General features: G+C 35.2%; 1 protein-coding gene across 1 annotated transcript in view; it reads right to left on the reverse strand.

Annotated features, from left to right (window-relative positions):
- Positions 1–14687, reverse strand: part of LOC125061944 (UDP-glucose:glycoprotein glucosyltransferase) — a 47694-nt gene that overhangs the window by 2269 nt on the left and 30738 nt on the right. Inside the window, exons 20-27 of the mRNA XM_047667579.1 lie at positions 13092–13265; positions 10470–10647; positions 9578–9760; positions 8283–8386; positions 7579–7745; positions 3268–3389; positions 754–894; positions 602–650 (exon numbers count right to left, since the gene is read on the reverse strand). Coding sequence (XP_047523535.1) covers positions 602–650; positions 754–894; positions 3268–3389; positions 7579–7745; positions 8283–8386; positions 9578–9760; positions 10470–10647; positions 13092–13265 — 1118 coding nt within the window. The remainder of the gene's footprint in view (positions 1–601; positions 651–753; positions 895–3267; positions 3390–7578; positions 7746–8282; positions 8387–9577; positions 9761–10469; positions 10648–13091; positions 13266–14687) is intronic.

Here is a 14687-nt window from a genome sequence, read left to right on the forward strand (position 1 = left end):
TTTCGTAATCCCCTTGAATTGTCCATAAGAGTCAATATAAAATATACCTTTACATTGCGAACATTCTTTGCGTACAAACTCTTTATAACGAATTTTCAACTATCAAGAAAAAGTATTCATACCTTTAATTAACGAATTTTGCCAACCCAAAACCTTTATATAAAGTTTCCACCAATAATATAACTCTTAATCTTATAATGTGATTCATGTCTCGACATGTTTCGACACGCTTTTGTTTGTAAAGTATTAAGTAATCATTGTTGTTTTGATGGAAAGTAATGTAAACACCTCTGCTCGTCACTATTGTTAAAGATTTAAGTTAAAATGGCTCAGAAACGTAAAAGGTGTTCTAAAAAACTATTCTTTTACCTCTTTATAACGAATTTTAGACCAATCTAACCTCAACATAACAAACCTCAGTTCAACGAATTACTTGATATTACGAATATTTTCTTGTTCCCCTCCGATTTGTTATATCGAGGTTGCACTGTACTTATTACTAGATAAACAATTGAAACATTTTGGTGTTACAAACTCGATGAAATTGATTTAAACTGTTTTAAATAAAGACTAAAAATATTTTTTTTTTTTAAATAATTACCAGAATTCTTTTCCGTAATGGGTGTATCTTCTACGCTGTGTTCGATTTCCTGAAAAAAATAAATAAATTTTAAAATTATCAAAACACATAAGCACAATTTCTAAACATTATACGTTATAATATATTAGATTTATAAAATAAGAAAAACTAACCTGATCAGAGTCATTCCTCTGATAAAGGCCGCGACGTACCCGCGCCTGCAGGCCCTTCACTTCAGCGTCGTATTCCTTCCATTCGGGTACGATACGCATCGCGGCGGATAATTTAGCCTCCTTCGTCAATGGGTTGTTGCACTACAAAAAAAACAAATAATTGAACTGCCCTGTGCGTCTTAGAATCAAAAAAATATCTAATAATGTAAATCATTCTAGACTCCATTTGAACACAAAAAAATTCATCAAAATCTGTTCAACCATTTATGAGTTTAATTACGAACAGAAGATTTATATCTGATACTAGCTGCTCCGGCAAACGTCGTTTTGCCATGTATAATAAAAAAATAGGGGTTGATCATAGAGGGGTGAAAATTAGGGGTTGTATGTATTTTTTAATGCTGTATCATAAAAAAATAGAAATTAAAAATTTTGTCTAAAAAATAAAAATAAAAATTTAGGGGTGGACTACCCTTAACATCTGGCGGGCTGATTTGTGAATCTAAACCATTCCCAGATCCCCTTGAAGACACACAAAAAATTTCATCAAAATTGGTCCAGTCGTTTAGGAGGAGTTCAGTCACATACACACGCACACAAGAAATATATATATTAAGATATACCAGCTGTTTATTTACTGTATAGATAAATAACCGACTGCAGCGCCATCTGACGGGCTGATTTGTGAATCTAAACCATCAAGGGCGCCACCCAAACGCATACAAAGAAATTCATTCAAATCGGTCCAGCTATTTAAGAGGATATCTGTGACATACACATGTACAGTAGACATATATATGTATGTAAAGAAATTATTATATTTATTAAATTAGATTTTTCATAGATTTGATTATTTAGATTATTATTAATTATCTATTTTGTGGTAATAGATTTTCAATTTAATTTGTTTGTTAGTCTGTGGAAAAGACGCTAGTTTTGTTTGTCTATGTATGTGTTAGTCATTTTAATTTGAATATGAAGATTTTTTTGTTAGTACCTTTTTAATCTTAATATTATATATAAATTACGTGTCACGTTGTTTGTCCGCTATGGACTACTGAACCGATATCAATCAAAATTGCACACCGTGTGCAGTTTGATCTAACTTAAAAGATAGGATAGCTTACATCTCAATTTATACCCGCAATATTATTTTATTGCAAAATATTTGTTTATTATTTGATAGTCACAATTCTAACAGATGGCGCTGTGTTAAAAGTACCAACGTTTCACATAAGCTACAATTTAATGGTATAACCACCAATAAAGCATGGTGGTCCCCATGACTGGTGTTCTCCTACCGTTTCCCTTGAATAGTTTGCTACTATGTAATATAACAAAAACCTTAGCCACAGCAACGCTTGGCCGGTCTGCTAGTAGATTATAAAAGTAATTGGATAAAAGTGAATTTCAAGTAAAATAACAAAATATAATGTTGTTTCTTAAAATACATATTTTTGCAACACATTTCAGTTTCATTCATTATATATATATATATATATATAAAGATATATATTTGACTGCATTATATTACTGTTGGGGTGATATAGTGAACTTCTCAAAATAACTAAATCCTTAATTTAAAATAATAAAATTATATTTAGGATTTTTTGAAGTTCTTTTGGCGCGTTAGGGAAAAATTATGCGCACACCGTCACAAAAAACCGACACCCGAAAGTTAGCTATAGTCAAAATTTCGTATTGTAATCATTTTGATATTTAACTAAACTCTATTTAACTACAAATGTGTTATAATAAAACTTTCAATGTAAATACTTTTGTTTTTTCTTTAGTGTCGATTTTTCTACAAACGTAAAATAATTTTTTTGTTACTTGTAACGCGTGTATATACAAACACACGTTTTTTTATCTACACCAAATTCTTTCTTGTACAGCTTTTTACTTTTGTTACTTTGTATTGTTAAAATAATATAGTGGTTTGTTGGCATCTATAGGCCTTTTTAGTTTTTTTTTAAACCATTACGGAGGGAAGACCGTCACCTTATATTTCTCATTTTGAATATAGTACTGTATTGTAATCTATATATATAAAAATGAAACCCGTTTTCCGTTGTCACGACATAACATGAAAACGGCTTGACCGATTTGTCTGATTCTTTTTTTATAATACTCCTTGAAGTACGAGGATGGTTCTTACGGAGAGAAAAATTTAAAAAAAATTGAGTGAAAAAGTCTAAAAACACTTTTCTATATTCCCATACAAAATATTCGTAATAATATTTAAAGGCAATTTGAACTTTAATAATATCATAAAGTTCAAGTGTTAGTGGAGGGGTTCCGGGAAGGTAAATTTTTATTTTTGACATAATGTATTTGTTGTATTATCAACTTTCTTTTTTTTATCTTACTAGCTAGACCGGTGTCCCGAATAGCAGAATAAGTATTTAAAAAAATAAAGAATCGACTGTTAGGCGGTACGATGTTCGCCAGGCCAGCTAGTTATTAATAAATAATATTAAAATAGGTAAAATATCAACTATAAATAGTACTTACAAGATCAATCGTTTTCGCATATGTTTTAGATTTATTGTCACACCACGTTTCGCACCAGAGCCATTCCTGGGGCAAAGACTTAATCGCTACCTGGTGGATCATATTGTTCGGCAGGTCTTGATCTGGGGAATGATAATTTTTTTAATTAAAACATTTTTTTTTAAAGACAATTCACACCAATTGACCTAGTCCCACGCTAAGCTGGTGAAGCTTGTGTTATGGGTACTAGGCAACGGATAAACATACATATTATAGATAGATAGACATATAAATACATATTTAAACGCCCAAGACCTAAGCACAACACCAAATGCTCATCACATCGATGTTCGTCTCAGCCGGGGATCGAACCCGGGACCCATGGATTCGCAGTCAGGGGTACTAACCACTAGACTAATGAGTCGTCATTAAAACATTGGTAGGCTTCGTAGCATGAACTGTAACCATAAACTTCTCATCTACAGAACTGTAATAAAACCAATATGGTTCTATGGGATACAGCTCTGGGGGTCAGCAAGCCGCTCTAATATCGACATCCTGCAGCTACAAAACAAAACACTGCGAAATATGAGCGGTGCGCTGTGGTTAACACGAAATACTGAAGTCCATAAATATTTGGAAAATGCCACTGTCGAGGAAGACATCTTTTGATCTTTTAGATCAACCGTGCGATACAAAATGAGACTTCAGCAACACGTCAACCCCCTAACTTCGGGCCTTTTGGAAACGACGTACAGTGTGTATCGGCTGATAAGGGCAAAACTTGCCGCAGTCTGACAGTTTACGAAATACGGAGGGAATAAAAAAATTATTGGATTTGCGTTCCCTAATTGCCATTATTTCTTATAAATGATAAAAGCCATGAGGCTGATTGCAGATGGATTTAAAAAAAAATATAGTTTAAAAAAACTATAAAACACGCTTTTAAAGCACATCAAACTAAAAAGTGAAAAATAATTCCTAATTTAGGCTGAAAATGGTAATGAACAAAAAATACTGGTATTATTGTGAAAAAGCGTGGGTTGCTCGATAGACGAAAAATATGGCACAGAGTCGAGTCCGAAGGAGTCGGTTACATACATACAGGTGAAGCTAATATAAAGCGTGTAAAAAATATTGGTTGTTTGTAAAGTAGGTTTACGATCGAGATGTTTACGTGATAACGTCTTATTGGTGATATAAGTTTTTGGGAAGTAAGGAATTAATGAAGATAACAATTTTTTCAAATTTTAAATTACATCTATCGTTTTATTCACACTTTTGATGATAAATTTCGGGTGTAAAATGACAAGTTTACTTATTCGACTATGATATACATTTTTCTTCATACATTCACGGAATGACTGGCAGCGCTCGAGATGAGACGGGAGATCGGTCCGTCTCTCTCTCGTTATACCTGCGATCGCGCTCGTGAGGTTTTGGTGTGACACAAGTTTCTGAACATGTCGCCCGACTAAAACGATTTTAAAGACGTTATCACGTCAAAATAAAAAAAAAAAAAACATAAAATAATAGGTTGGGGAAAAAGTTTCTTCGCATTTTTTAAGAAAATTCAAAACATTTTTTAATATACTTTATTTACATTTAACTAAAGTATGTAGGTACCATTTTGTTCGATAACTTTTTGCCATTATTTAGGTAGGGACATGATCCCATTGCTATAGAAATTTTGGGGCTTCTGATCAAAATACCGCGATAATTGGTTTTGGCAGTCCTCTCGTGATGATAACCTGACACTGCCTAAAGAATTCTGAAGAGACTGAAACAGGTGGAAATCTGAAGGTGCAAGGTCAGGACTATACGTCGGATGCATTATCACCTCCCAGCCAAGCTCTCTCAGTTTTTGCTGAGTGGCCAAAGATGTGTGAGGTCTAGCGTTATCATGATGAAAAACCACACCCCTTCTGGTGATTAATTCCGGCCACTTTCTCTCAACTTCTTGCTTTAATCTCATCAGTTGTTAGCAGTAGAGTTCAGAATCGATGGTCCTGCCTGGTGGTAACAGCTCATAATGAATAATGCCCTTCCAATCCCACCACACATACAGCATCACCTTGTTGCGAGTTATCCCGGGTTTCGCCACAGTCTGTGAAGCCTGACCGGCCTTTGACCACGACCTTTTTCGCACGTTCTTGTCGTACGTGATCCACTTTTCATCATCAGTTATCAGCTTCTTCAAAAATGGTTCGGTTTCATTAAGTCGTAATAAAGAATCAAAAATGAGTACACAGTTTCTTACAGTGAGCTCGTGAGGTACCCAAGTATTGAGCTTTTTTGTGTACCCAGTTTTTTCAAATGCGCCAAAACTGTTTTGTGGTCAATTCCCCGTTCTTCAGCTACGTCGTAACTACTGATATGCCGATCTTGCTCCACTTTTTCAAAAATTGCATCCATTTTATCTGTCATAGGGCGACCAGAGCGACTTGGATCTTTGACATCAAAATTTCCGGATTGAAAACGCTTATACCAAATTTGTGCTACTCTCACAGACACTGCACTAGGTCCATAAACATCGCAAAAAAAAATCGCGGCTTGTGTTGCATTTTGACCTTTTTTGTAGTAAAATTTTAAAATGTATCGAATTTCTTCATTCGATTCACTCATCTTGACGGTACGAATAATAAATAAAAAACATCATTATCCTAATTTGATTTTGGAATTATCTTCTTTAAAATCTCAACTTTCCTTGATAACAAAACCAGCCAGATACATATAGTATAGCCAAAGATATTTAATTACAAGTTCATACATACTATAATGCGAAAAGACTTTTTCCCCAACCTAATATATAATGGTGACACATTTCAATTGTTTAGGACTTCACAGTAACAATATTTTTTAGAAAATTTTATTAATCACGAAATAGTTTAATTAATGATATACTAATGCAAAATCCCAAAGCAACGGTCAGATGACCTTCTAGCCAAAAAACATACCCAAATTGGAGAGACAAAAGCATACCCAAATTGGAGAGACAAAAACATACCCAAGTTGGAGAGACAAAAACACACCCAAATTGGAGAGACAAAAACATACCCAAATTGGAGAGACAAAAACATACCCAAATTGGAGAGACAAAAACATACCCAAATTGGAGAGACAAAAACACACCCAAATTGGAGAGACAAAAACATACCCAAATTGGAGAGACAAAAACACACCCAAATTGGAGAGACAAAAACATACCCAAATTGGAGAGACAAAAACACACCCAAATTGGAGAGACAAAAACATACCCAAATTGGAGAGACAAAAACATACCCAAATTGGAGAGACCATAACATACCCAAATTGGAGAGACAAAAACATACCTAAATTGGAGAGACAAAAACACACCCAAATTGGAGAGACAAAAACATACCCAAATTGGAGAGACAAAAACACACCCAAATTGGAGAGACAAAAACACACCCAAATTGGAGAGACAAAAACACACCCAAATTGGAGAGACAAAAACATACCCAAATTGGAGAGACAAAAACACACCCAAATTGGAGAGACAAAAACACACCCAAATTGGAGAGACAAAAACACACCCAAATTGGAGAGACAAAAACATACCAAAATTGGAGGGACAAAAACACACCCAAATTGGAGAGACAAAAACATACCCAAATTGGAGAGACCAAAACATACCCAAATTGGAGAGACAAAAACACACCCAAATTGGAGAGACAAAAACATACCCAAATTGGAGGGACAAAAACACACCCAAATTGGAGAGACAAAAACATACCCAAATTGGAGAGACAAAAACATACCCAAATTGGAGAGACCAAAACATACCCAAATTGGAGAGACAAAAACATACCCAAATTGGAGGGACAAAAACACACCCAAATTGGAGAGACAAAAACACACCCAAATTGGAGAGACAAAAACGTACCCAAGTTGGAGAGACAAAAACATACCCAAATTGGAGAGACAAAAACATACCCAAGTTGGAGAGACAAAAACACACCCAAATTGGAGAGACAAAAACACACCCAAATTGGAGAGACAAAAACACACCCAAATTGGAGAGACAAAAACATACCCAAATTGGAGGGACAAAAACACACCCAAATTGGAGAGACAAAAACATACCCAAATTGGAGAGACCAAAACATACCCAAATTGGAGAGACAAAAACATACCCAAATTGGAGAGACAAAAACATACCCAAATTGGAGAGACCAAAACATACCCAAATTGGAGAGACAAAAACACACCCAAATTGGAGAGACAAAAACATACCCAAATTGGAGGGACAAAAACACACCCAAATTGGAGAGACAAAAACATACCCAAATTGGAGAGACAAAAACATACCCAAATTGGAGAGACTGTTAGGATCCTGGCTCAAAGCCTGGTACTGTCCACGTAGTCTGTCGCCAGCAGCAATACGTCTGAATCGCTTCAGATCCACCACGTATAGGGCACTGATGTGGTAACTTCTACCTTGAAGATGGTTACGCCAGTAGCCCTGTTTCCAGAACCTGTAATTTAAAAAAAATTCAATCTATAATCAGACACTTGCGTTATTATTTTCTTTATAAACAGGTGAACCTTTTGTTAAGTTGTATTTTAACTGATTTAAATGGATGCGTTCAAGTATTACGTCACGCCATTTTTGGAGATTATTGACCCCCCCCCCCCATGTAACGCACCGTTTCGTGACCACGGGCCACCTACGGTTACCATTATTATGTTGTGTAAAGTACTGGAAAGTCGGAATAATATTAACAATTCAATCACTGACCCGCATCGCAATGTTTTACAAAAGGACCCCCCCCCCCCCAATTAATTACGTAATACTTGTACGCTCCCTTAGCCCGGTGGCTTCAGCGTACGAGTCTCATGAATGAGGTCGTAGGTTCGATCCCCAGCTGTGCACCAATGGACTTTCTATGTGCGCATTTAACATTCGCACGAACGGTGAAGGAAAACATCGTGAGGAAACCGGGCTTGCTTTAGACCCGAAAAGTTTAGTAACTTTATTATAAAGTAAATTTCTTAATATTTCTTCTTCATACCTGAATCCTTCCATTTCCCGTCTACTGTCACAGAATGGTGTGTACCCGTAAGGAGCACCGCCTAAGTCTAAATCGACTAGCTCTTTGAGATCAGCGCGTACAATCTAAAATTCAGTACATATTTTTAAACTATCATCAAACACTACAAAAAGGGTTTTCTAACAATCCCTATAGTTGACACAGGACATAGTTGACACAGGAGACAGTTGACACAGGAGACAGTTGACACAGGAGACAGTTGACACAGGTGACAGTTGACACAGGTGACAGTTGACTTAGGTGATAGTGGATATAGGTGATAGTGGATATAGCTGACAGTTGACACAGGTGACAGTTGACATATGTGATAGTGGATATAGGTGATAGTGGATATAGCTGACAGTTGACACAGGTGACAGTTGACACAGGTGACAGTTGACACAGGTGACAGTTGACTTAGGTGATAGTGGATATAGGTGATAGTGGATATAGCTGACAGTTGACACAGGTGACAGTTGACATATGTGATAGTGGATATAGGTGACAGTGGACACAGGTGACAGTTGACACAGGTGACAGTTGACTTAGGTGATAGTGGATATAGCTGACAGTTGACACAGCTGACAGTTGACAGAACTGCCAGTTGACACAGGTGACAGTAGACATAGGTGATAGTGGATATAGGTGACAGTTGACACAGGAGACAGTTGACAGAACTGCCAGTTGACACAGGTGACAGTTGACATAGGTGATAGTGGATATAGGTGACAGTTGACACAGGAGACAGTTGACAGAACTGCCAGTTGACACAGGTGACAGTTGACATAGGTGATAGTGGATATAGGTGACAGTTGACACAGGAGACAGTTGACAGAACTGCCAGTTGACACAGGTGACAGTTGACATAGGTGATAGTGGATATAGGTGACAGTTGACACAGGAGACAGTTGACAGAACTGCCAGTTGACACAGGTGACAGTTGACATAGGTGATAGTGGATATAGGTGACAGTTGACACAGGAGACAGTTGACAGAACTGCCAGTTGACACAGGTGACAGTTGACATAGGTGATAGTGGATATAGGTGACAGTTGACACAGGAGACAGTTGACAGAACTGCCAGTTGACACAGGTGACAGTTGACATAGGTGACCGTTGACATATTATAATGAATTTGATTTTATTATATGGGGATTAGCTCAAACGTAATTATTTACTTTTTTACACATATTACTATTATTTTTTAGAGCTTTGCTTATAAGAGGAGGGGGGGATAAATCTGCTTACGTAATACTTGAATTCCCCCTATATCTTACCTGGTCAGCATCAACAAAAATGATTTTCTTAACATGCAGAGGGAAGAGCACATCTAAAAAGAGTATTTTGTATCCCCATATCGTTCTTTGCCTGTCTCTTTGCCTTTGTAGCCAACGAGGCCAAACGTACTGAACCAATTCGTACGAGAAACCGTACTCTTCTGCCATGTAGGGTAAAATGTCCTGAAAATCAAATCAAATATAAATCCTATTATATTTGATTTCATACTAGCGGCCTTTTTCGGCTAAAAGATTATTTTTCAAAATTTCAAAAGGTAAACATTTTTTTTTAAAACAGGTCGTCTAATATATAAAATTCTCGTGTCACGGTGTTTGTTATTAAACTCCTCCGAAATGGCTCGACCAATTTTCGTGAAAATATCGATTGGGTCTGCGAATCGGACAACATATATTTTTCATCCCCCTAAATGTTAAGGGTCCACCCCTAAATTTTGATTTTTATTTTTTAGACCATTTTTTTTAATGATATAACATACAGAAATACATACAACCCTTAATTTTCACCCCTCTACAATCAACCCTTATTTTTATTCTAGTAGATACATTTTATTGAACTAAAAAAAATTCCTAGAACTAATATACATGGCAAAACAACGTTTGCCGGGTCTGCTAGTTAGTCTATATATCTGAAATATATAGGCTGATCACATATTTCAAAATGATCACGAAACAGATATCTGAGGCCCAGACCTGAAGTTTTTATTTTTAATTCTGTGTTAGTCTTATTTTTATTTCTATAAAAATTTCCTAAATAACGCAATACTTTCTACAATTTTCTTTTTTATATTAAACCATTTGTATTACAACTTTTAGATTTTCTCCCTTAATTAAACAGTAATAGTCCTAAAGCTGTTTGCCAAAAATATCTAACCTTGAGTGACGGACTGAGGTAGTTCTTCAAAAACCAGAACTTAACTGGCGACTTCGTATTCTTAAGTACGGACAGCATCATAATCCTCAAAAACCGTTCATATAAATGTCCTGACGCTACCGAAAACACATTGATCGTTTCATCTTGGCCTTCCGGTTCCTCGCCACCCACGAATGAGCTGAAAATATTTGTAGTAATATCGTTAGTGTTTCCAGTGTTTTATAGAGCAGTGTTGGCCTAGTGGCTTCAGCGTGCGATTCTCATCCCTGAGGTCGTAGGTTCAATCCCCGGCTGTGCACCAATGGACTTTCAATGTGCGCATTTAAAATTCGCTCAAACGGTGAAGGAAAACATCGTGAAACCGACATGTCTTAGACCTAAAAAGTCGACGGCGTGTGTCAGGCACTGGAGTCTGATCACCTACTTGCCTATTAGATTTAAAAAATGATCATGAAACAGATTCAGAAATCTGAGGCCCAGACATAAGGAGGTTGTAGCGCCACTGATTTTTTTTATCGTTAGTGTGTAATTTTTTCCTTTGATAGATCGCTTAGTCGCTGTAGAATGATAACCTCGTATGTCCAGAGAACCAAACATTACAGGAAACGAAAAATGTTTAATTTCGTCAATGTTCTTTAAAATTTTATTATGTGTCCATAGTTTTAGATGGTAAAAAGAACTTATTTATTAATAACATAAATAAGTCTTTACTTCATGATTATACCAGTTAAATGACATAAGTCTAAGAAAAAAAAATGGTTTTTTGACATACGAGGTTATCATTCGTTACGTTACGTTACGTTCTAATGTAATTGTGTGTGTGTTGAAAATTGTGATTTTCTTGTATTTTTTAGGCATACACATTGTTTTAGAACGTATAAATAAATAAATGGTGGTCTGAATTTGAACTAGTTTCTGAACGTAAAATTAATACAAAAAAAATCTCTTGTGTTGCTACTGGTAAAACGGACGACATTATGCCTATCGTAAATTAAATTTCTATAATTTAATAATCCACTATTAAAATATTCTCAAAGTACTCATTTTTGTGTTTAAACCTCAAATATGCATTAATTTTAACCAATAATTTATCTTATGACGAAGAAAACTCTTGAGTTATTTTGAAAATGGATATGTGTCAGACAGAACATTAGCGAATTTTTCACACAAATAAATAAATAATTCTCTTGGGTTCAAGTGCACAGACGCTTATCAAAGATTTAAGTTGGCGCCTTGTAGCATCGATGACCCCAGAGCTGGTACTTTCCTCGCTCAACGATCAAGTATCGCAATACAGCTAGAAAATGCTGCCAGCGTTAACTAGTACACTAGTACTACACAGGGACCAAATTATCGTTTTTAATAAATTTAAAAGGGCATTGAAGACACAAAATAGAACCCACAATACTAACAATAAGAAATCATGTTGCTAAAGAGAACATTTAAAAGTATTTGTCGCTAATTTGTGAAGTAATACAAATACGCGAAAATAGAGGACACCGTGAGCCATTTTTGCCAAAACCCTCCATCTTTTAGTCGATACCAACTCCGGGGAAATAAATACAATATAATTTGACGACTCATTGGTCTAGTGGTTAGTACCCCTGACTGCGAATCCATGGGTCCCGGGTTCGATCCCCGGCTGAGACGAACATCGATGTGATGAGCATTTGGTGTTGAGCTTAGGTCTTGGGTGATTAAATATGTATTTATATGTCTATCTATTTATAATATGTATGTATATCCGTTGCCTAGTACCCATAACACTAGCTTCACCAGCTTAGCATGGGACTAGGTCAATTGGTGTGAATTGTCTTTAAAAAAAAAATACAGATAAGGCAACTTTCTCTACAGCTGTGATACTTTTTGACATTCAACACCTTTTGTCTTCAGTCACCGTGACCACGCACGCTGTAAAGCACGCGAAACGTCGGATAAATTTAAAATTATGTCAAATAGTTGTAAATTTATAAAAAAGTGTGTGTGTGTACAAAGTACACATGTCAGAAGTGAAACTTCAGTGGCAAACTAATCTTGAAGTGTTGTTCATATTTATACAAATCTAAAAGTTTAGATTTCCGATACTTAGAGGGACGGAAAAAGGAAGATACGTTAGGAATTTAATGAATTTAATTGTCATTAAAATATTAAGTGTCGAATATAATAAATAATAATAATAATAATAATAAATAATAATAAAAATAATAATAATAATAAATAATAAATAATAAATAATAAATAATAAATAATAAATAATAAATAATAAATAATAAATAATAAATAATAAATAATAAATAATAAATAATAAATAATAAATAATAAATAATAAATAATAAATAATAAATAATAAATAATAAATAATAAATAATAAATAATAAATAATGTGACGGTAAATTTTTTTCCAACGCCGATAAAGAAGTTTGACTTCAAAAAGTAACATGGCGCGTAACCGAAAAACGTGACGCGTAACGAAAAAATGTTACACTAAATTTTTTTCCAACCCCGATAAAGAAGTTTCACTTCAATAATACATAACTTCAATCCGGTCAAAAAGTGTTTTCTTTAAATGTGTAAAGGTTATGTCAATCAAAGACAATACTTAGCGATTATCATTATTATTACCTCGCAATAGAATTCCATATTCCACCAGTATTTTTCTCATCATTCTCAGCTAGAAGATCGAGATGCTGCTTCTCAGGCTTCTTGCTCACGCGCAGCTTGATCACGTGACTGCGCAACGAACTCATCAACACCTGTATATCGGAGCTACCCAAGGGCGTGTCCGTGTTTTCGTGTCTGTGAAAGATTAATTAAATATTAATTACCAATCTTACATGTTCCAGGACCACAGCGCACACACATTGCGCAATTAAAATGTATCTTTTTCCTTTACATAACTTTTTTTTTTCTTTTTTCATCATTATTATTTTGCGTGTTTCTGTGTGTTTCGTTAGTAATAAATGTTAAGTCTATATCTTACCTATTAGGATAAATGAACGGAAAAAAAATCTAAGGCCTAAAAGATTTTTTTTTATTACTTTTTATAGTTTTTTGATTAATTATTGTTATGTTGTGTAATAAATATATAAATAACTAGCTGCTCCGGCAAACGTCGTTTTGCCATGTATATCATTTATAATAAAAAATAGGGGTTGATCGTAGAGAGGTGAAAGTTAGGGGTTTTATGTATTTTTTAATGCAGAAAAAAAAAATCTAACTAAAAAAAAAATTAGGGGTGGACTACCCTTAACATTTAGGGGGATGAAAAATAGATATGGTCCGATTCTCAGACCTACCCAATATGCACACAAAATTTCATGAGAATCGGTCGAGCCGTTTCGGAGGAGTTTAATCACAAACACCGCGACACGAGAATTTTATATATTAGATATACATAGGTCACAAAGATACCAGACAGATAATTAGAAGTCGAGACATATAAGCAAAGAGAAAAAAATGCTTGAAGAAAATAAAACGATGCTTTTTGACAATTTGGTACTGGAACATTTAAAATCTAAAATCTATCAGGTTTTTCGTTTAAAATGTATGAAACAATCCTTTTTTTTTATGGCTCTGGCACGATTTGTGCATTAGCCAGCGTCAAGTATAGGATTTTTTATAATTCGTGCTTGTCTTTAGAAATTCGACCGTGTCCGCCATGTACGGTTTAAGCACTCGCCCGGTACCGCACAGCCCTCCCAAAGGCCGAGAACAAATTTAAATTAAATTAAAACTTGCCCTCGAACCGGGAATCGAACCCGGTACCACTCACCTAGCTGCCACTTAATAAGACCGTTAGGCTATGAGGCCCCCAAAACAATCCTTTTAAAGGTCTAAGTTTGACATATTTGACAGCGCTCAAGACGAGACTGTGACTTGAGATACAAATTAGACTATGGACCACAGAATCGTCGTATCTTCCTTAATTCCTGCATGTCAATATCCAATATCACAATCTGTTTGTACCCATATTCCTCCGAAACGGCTCGACCGATTCTTATGAATTTTTTATGCATATTCAGTAAGTCTGAGAATCGGTTTGCTATCTTGTAAACCCAAGTGATAAGGGGTGTCCACCCCAATTTTTTTTCTAAAATTATTTTTGTTTTTATTTTTTATGATACAACAAACAAAAATACATACAACCCCTAATTTCACCCCTCTACGATCAATCACTTTTTTTTTTTAATTTAAAATTTTATTGAGCTAAAAAAATGT

Source organism: Pieris napi, chromosome 24, assembly GCF_905475465.1.
Source record: "Pieris napi chromosome 24, ilPieNapi1.2, whole genome shotgun sequence".
In the NCBI taxonomy this organism is placed as follows: domain Eukaryota; kingdom Metazoa; phylum Arthropoda; class Insecta; order Lepidoptera; family Pieridae; genus Pieris; species Pieris napi.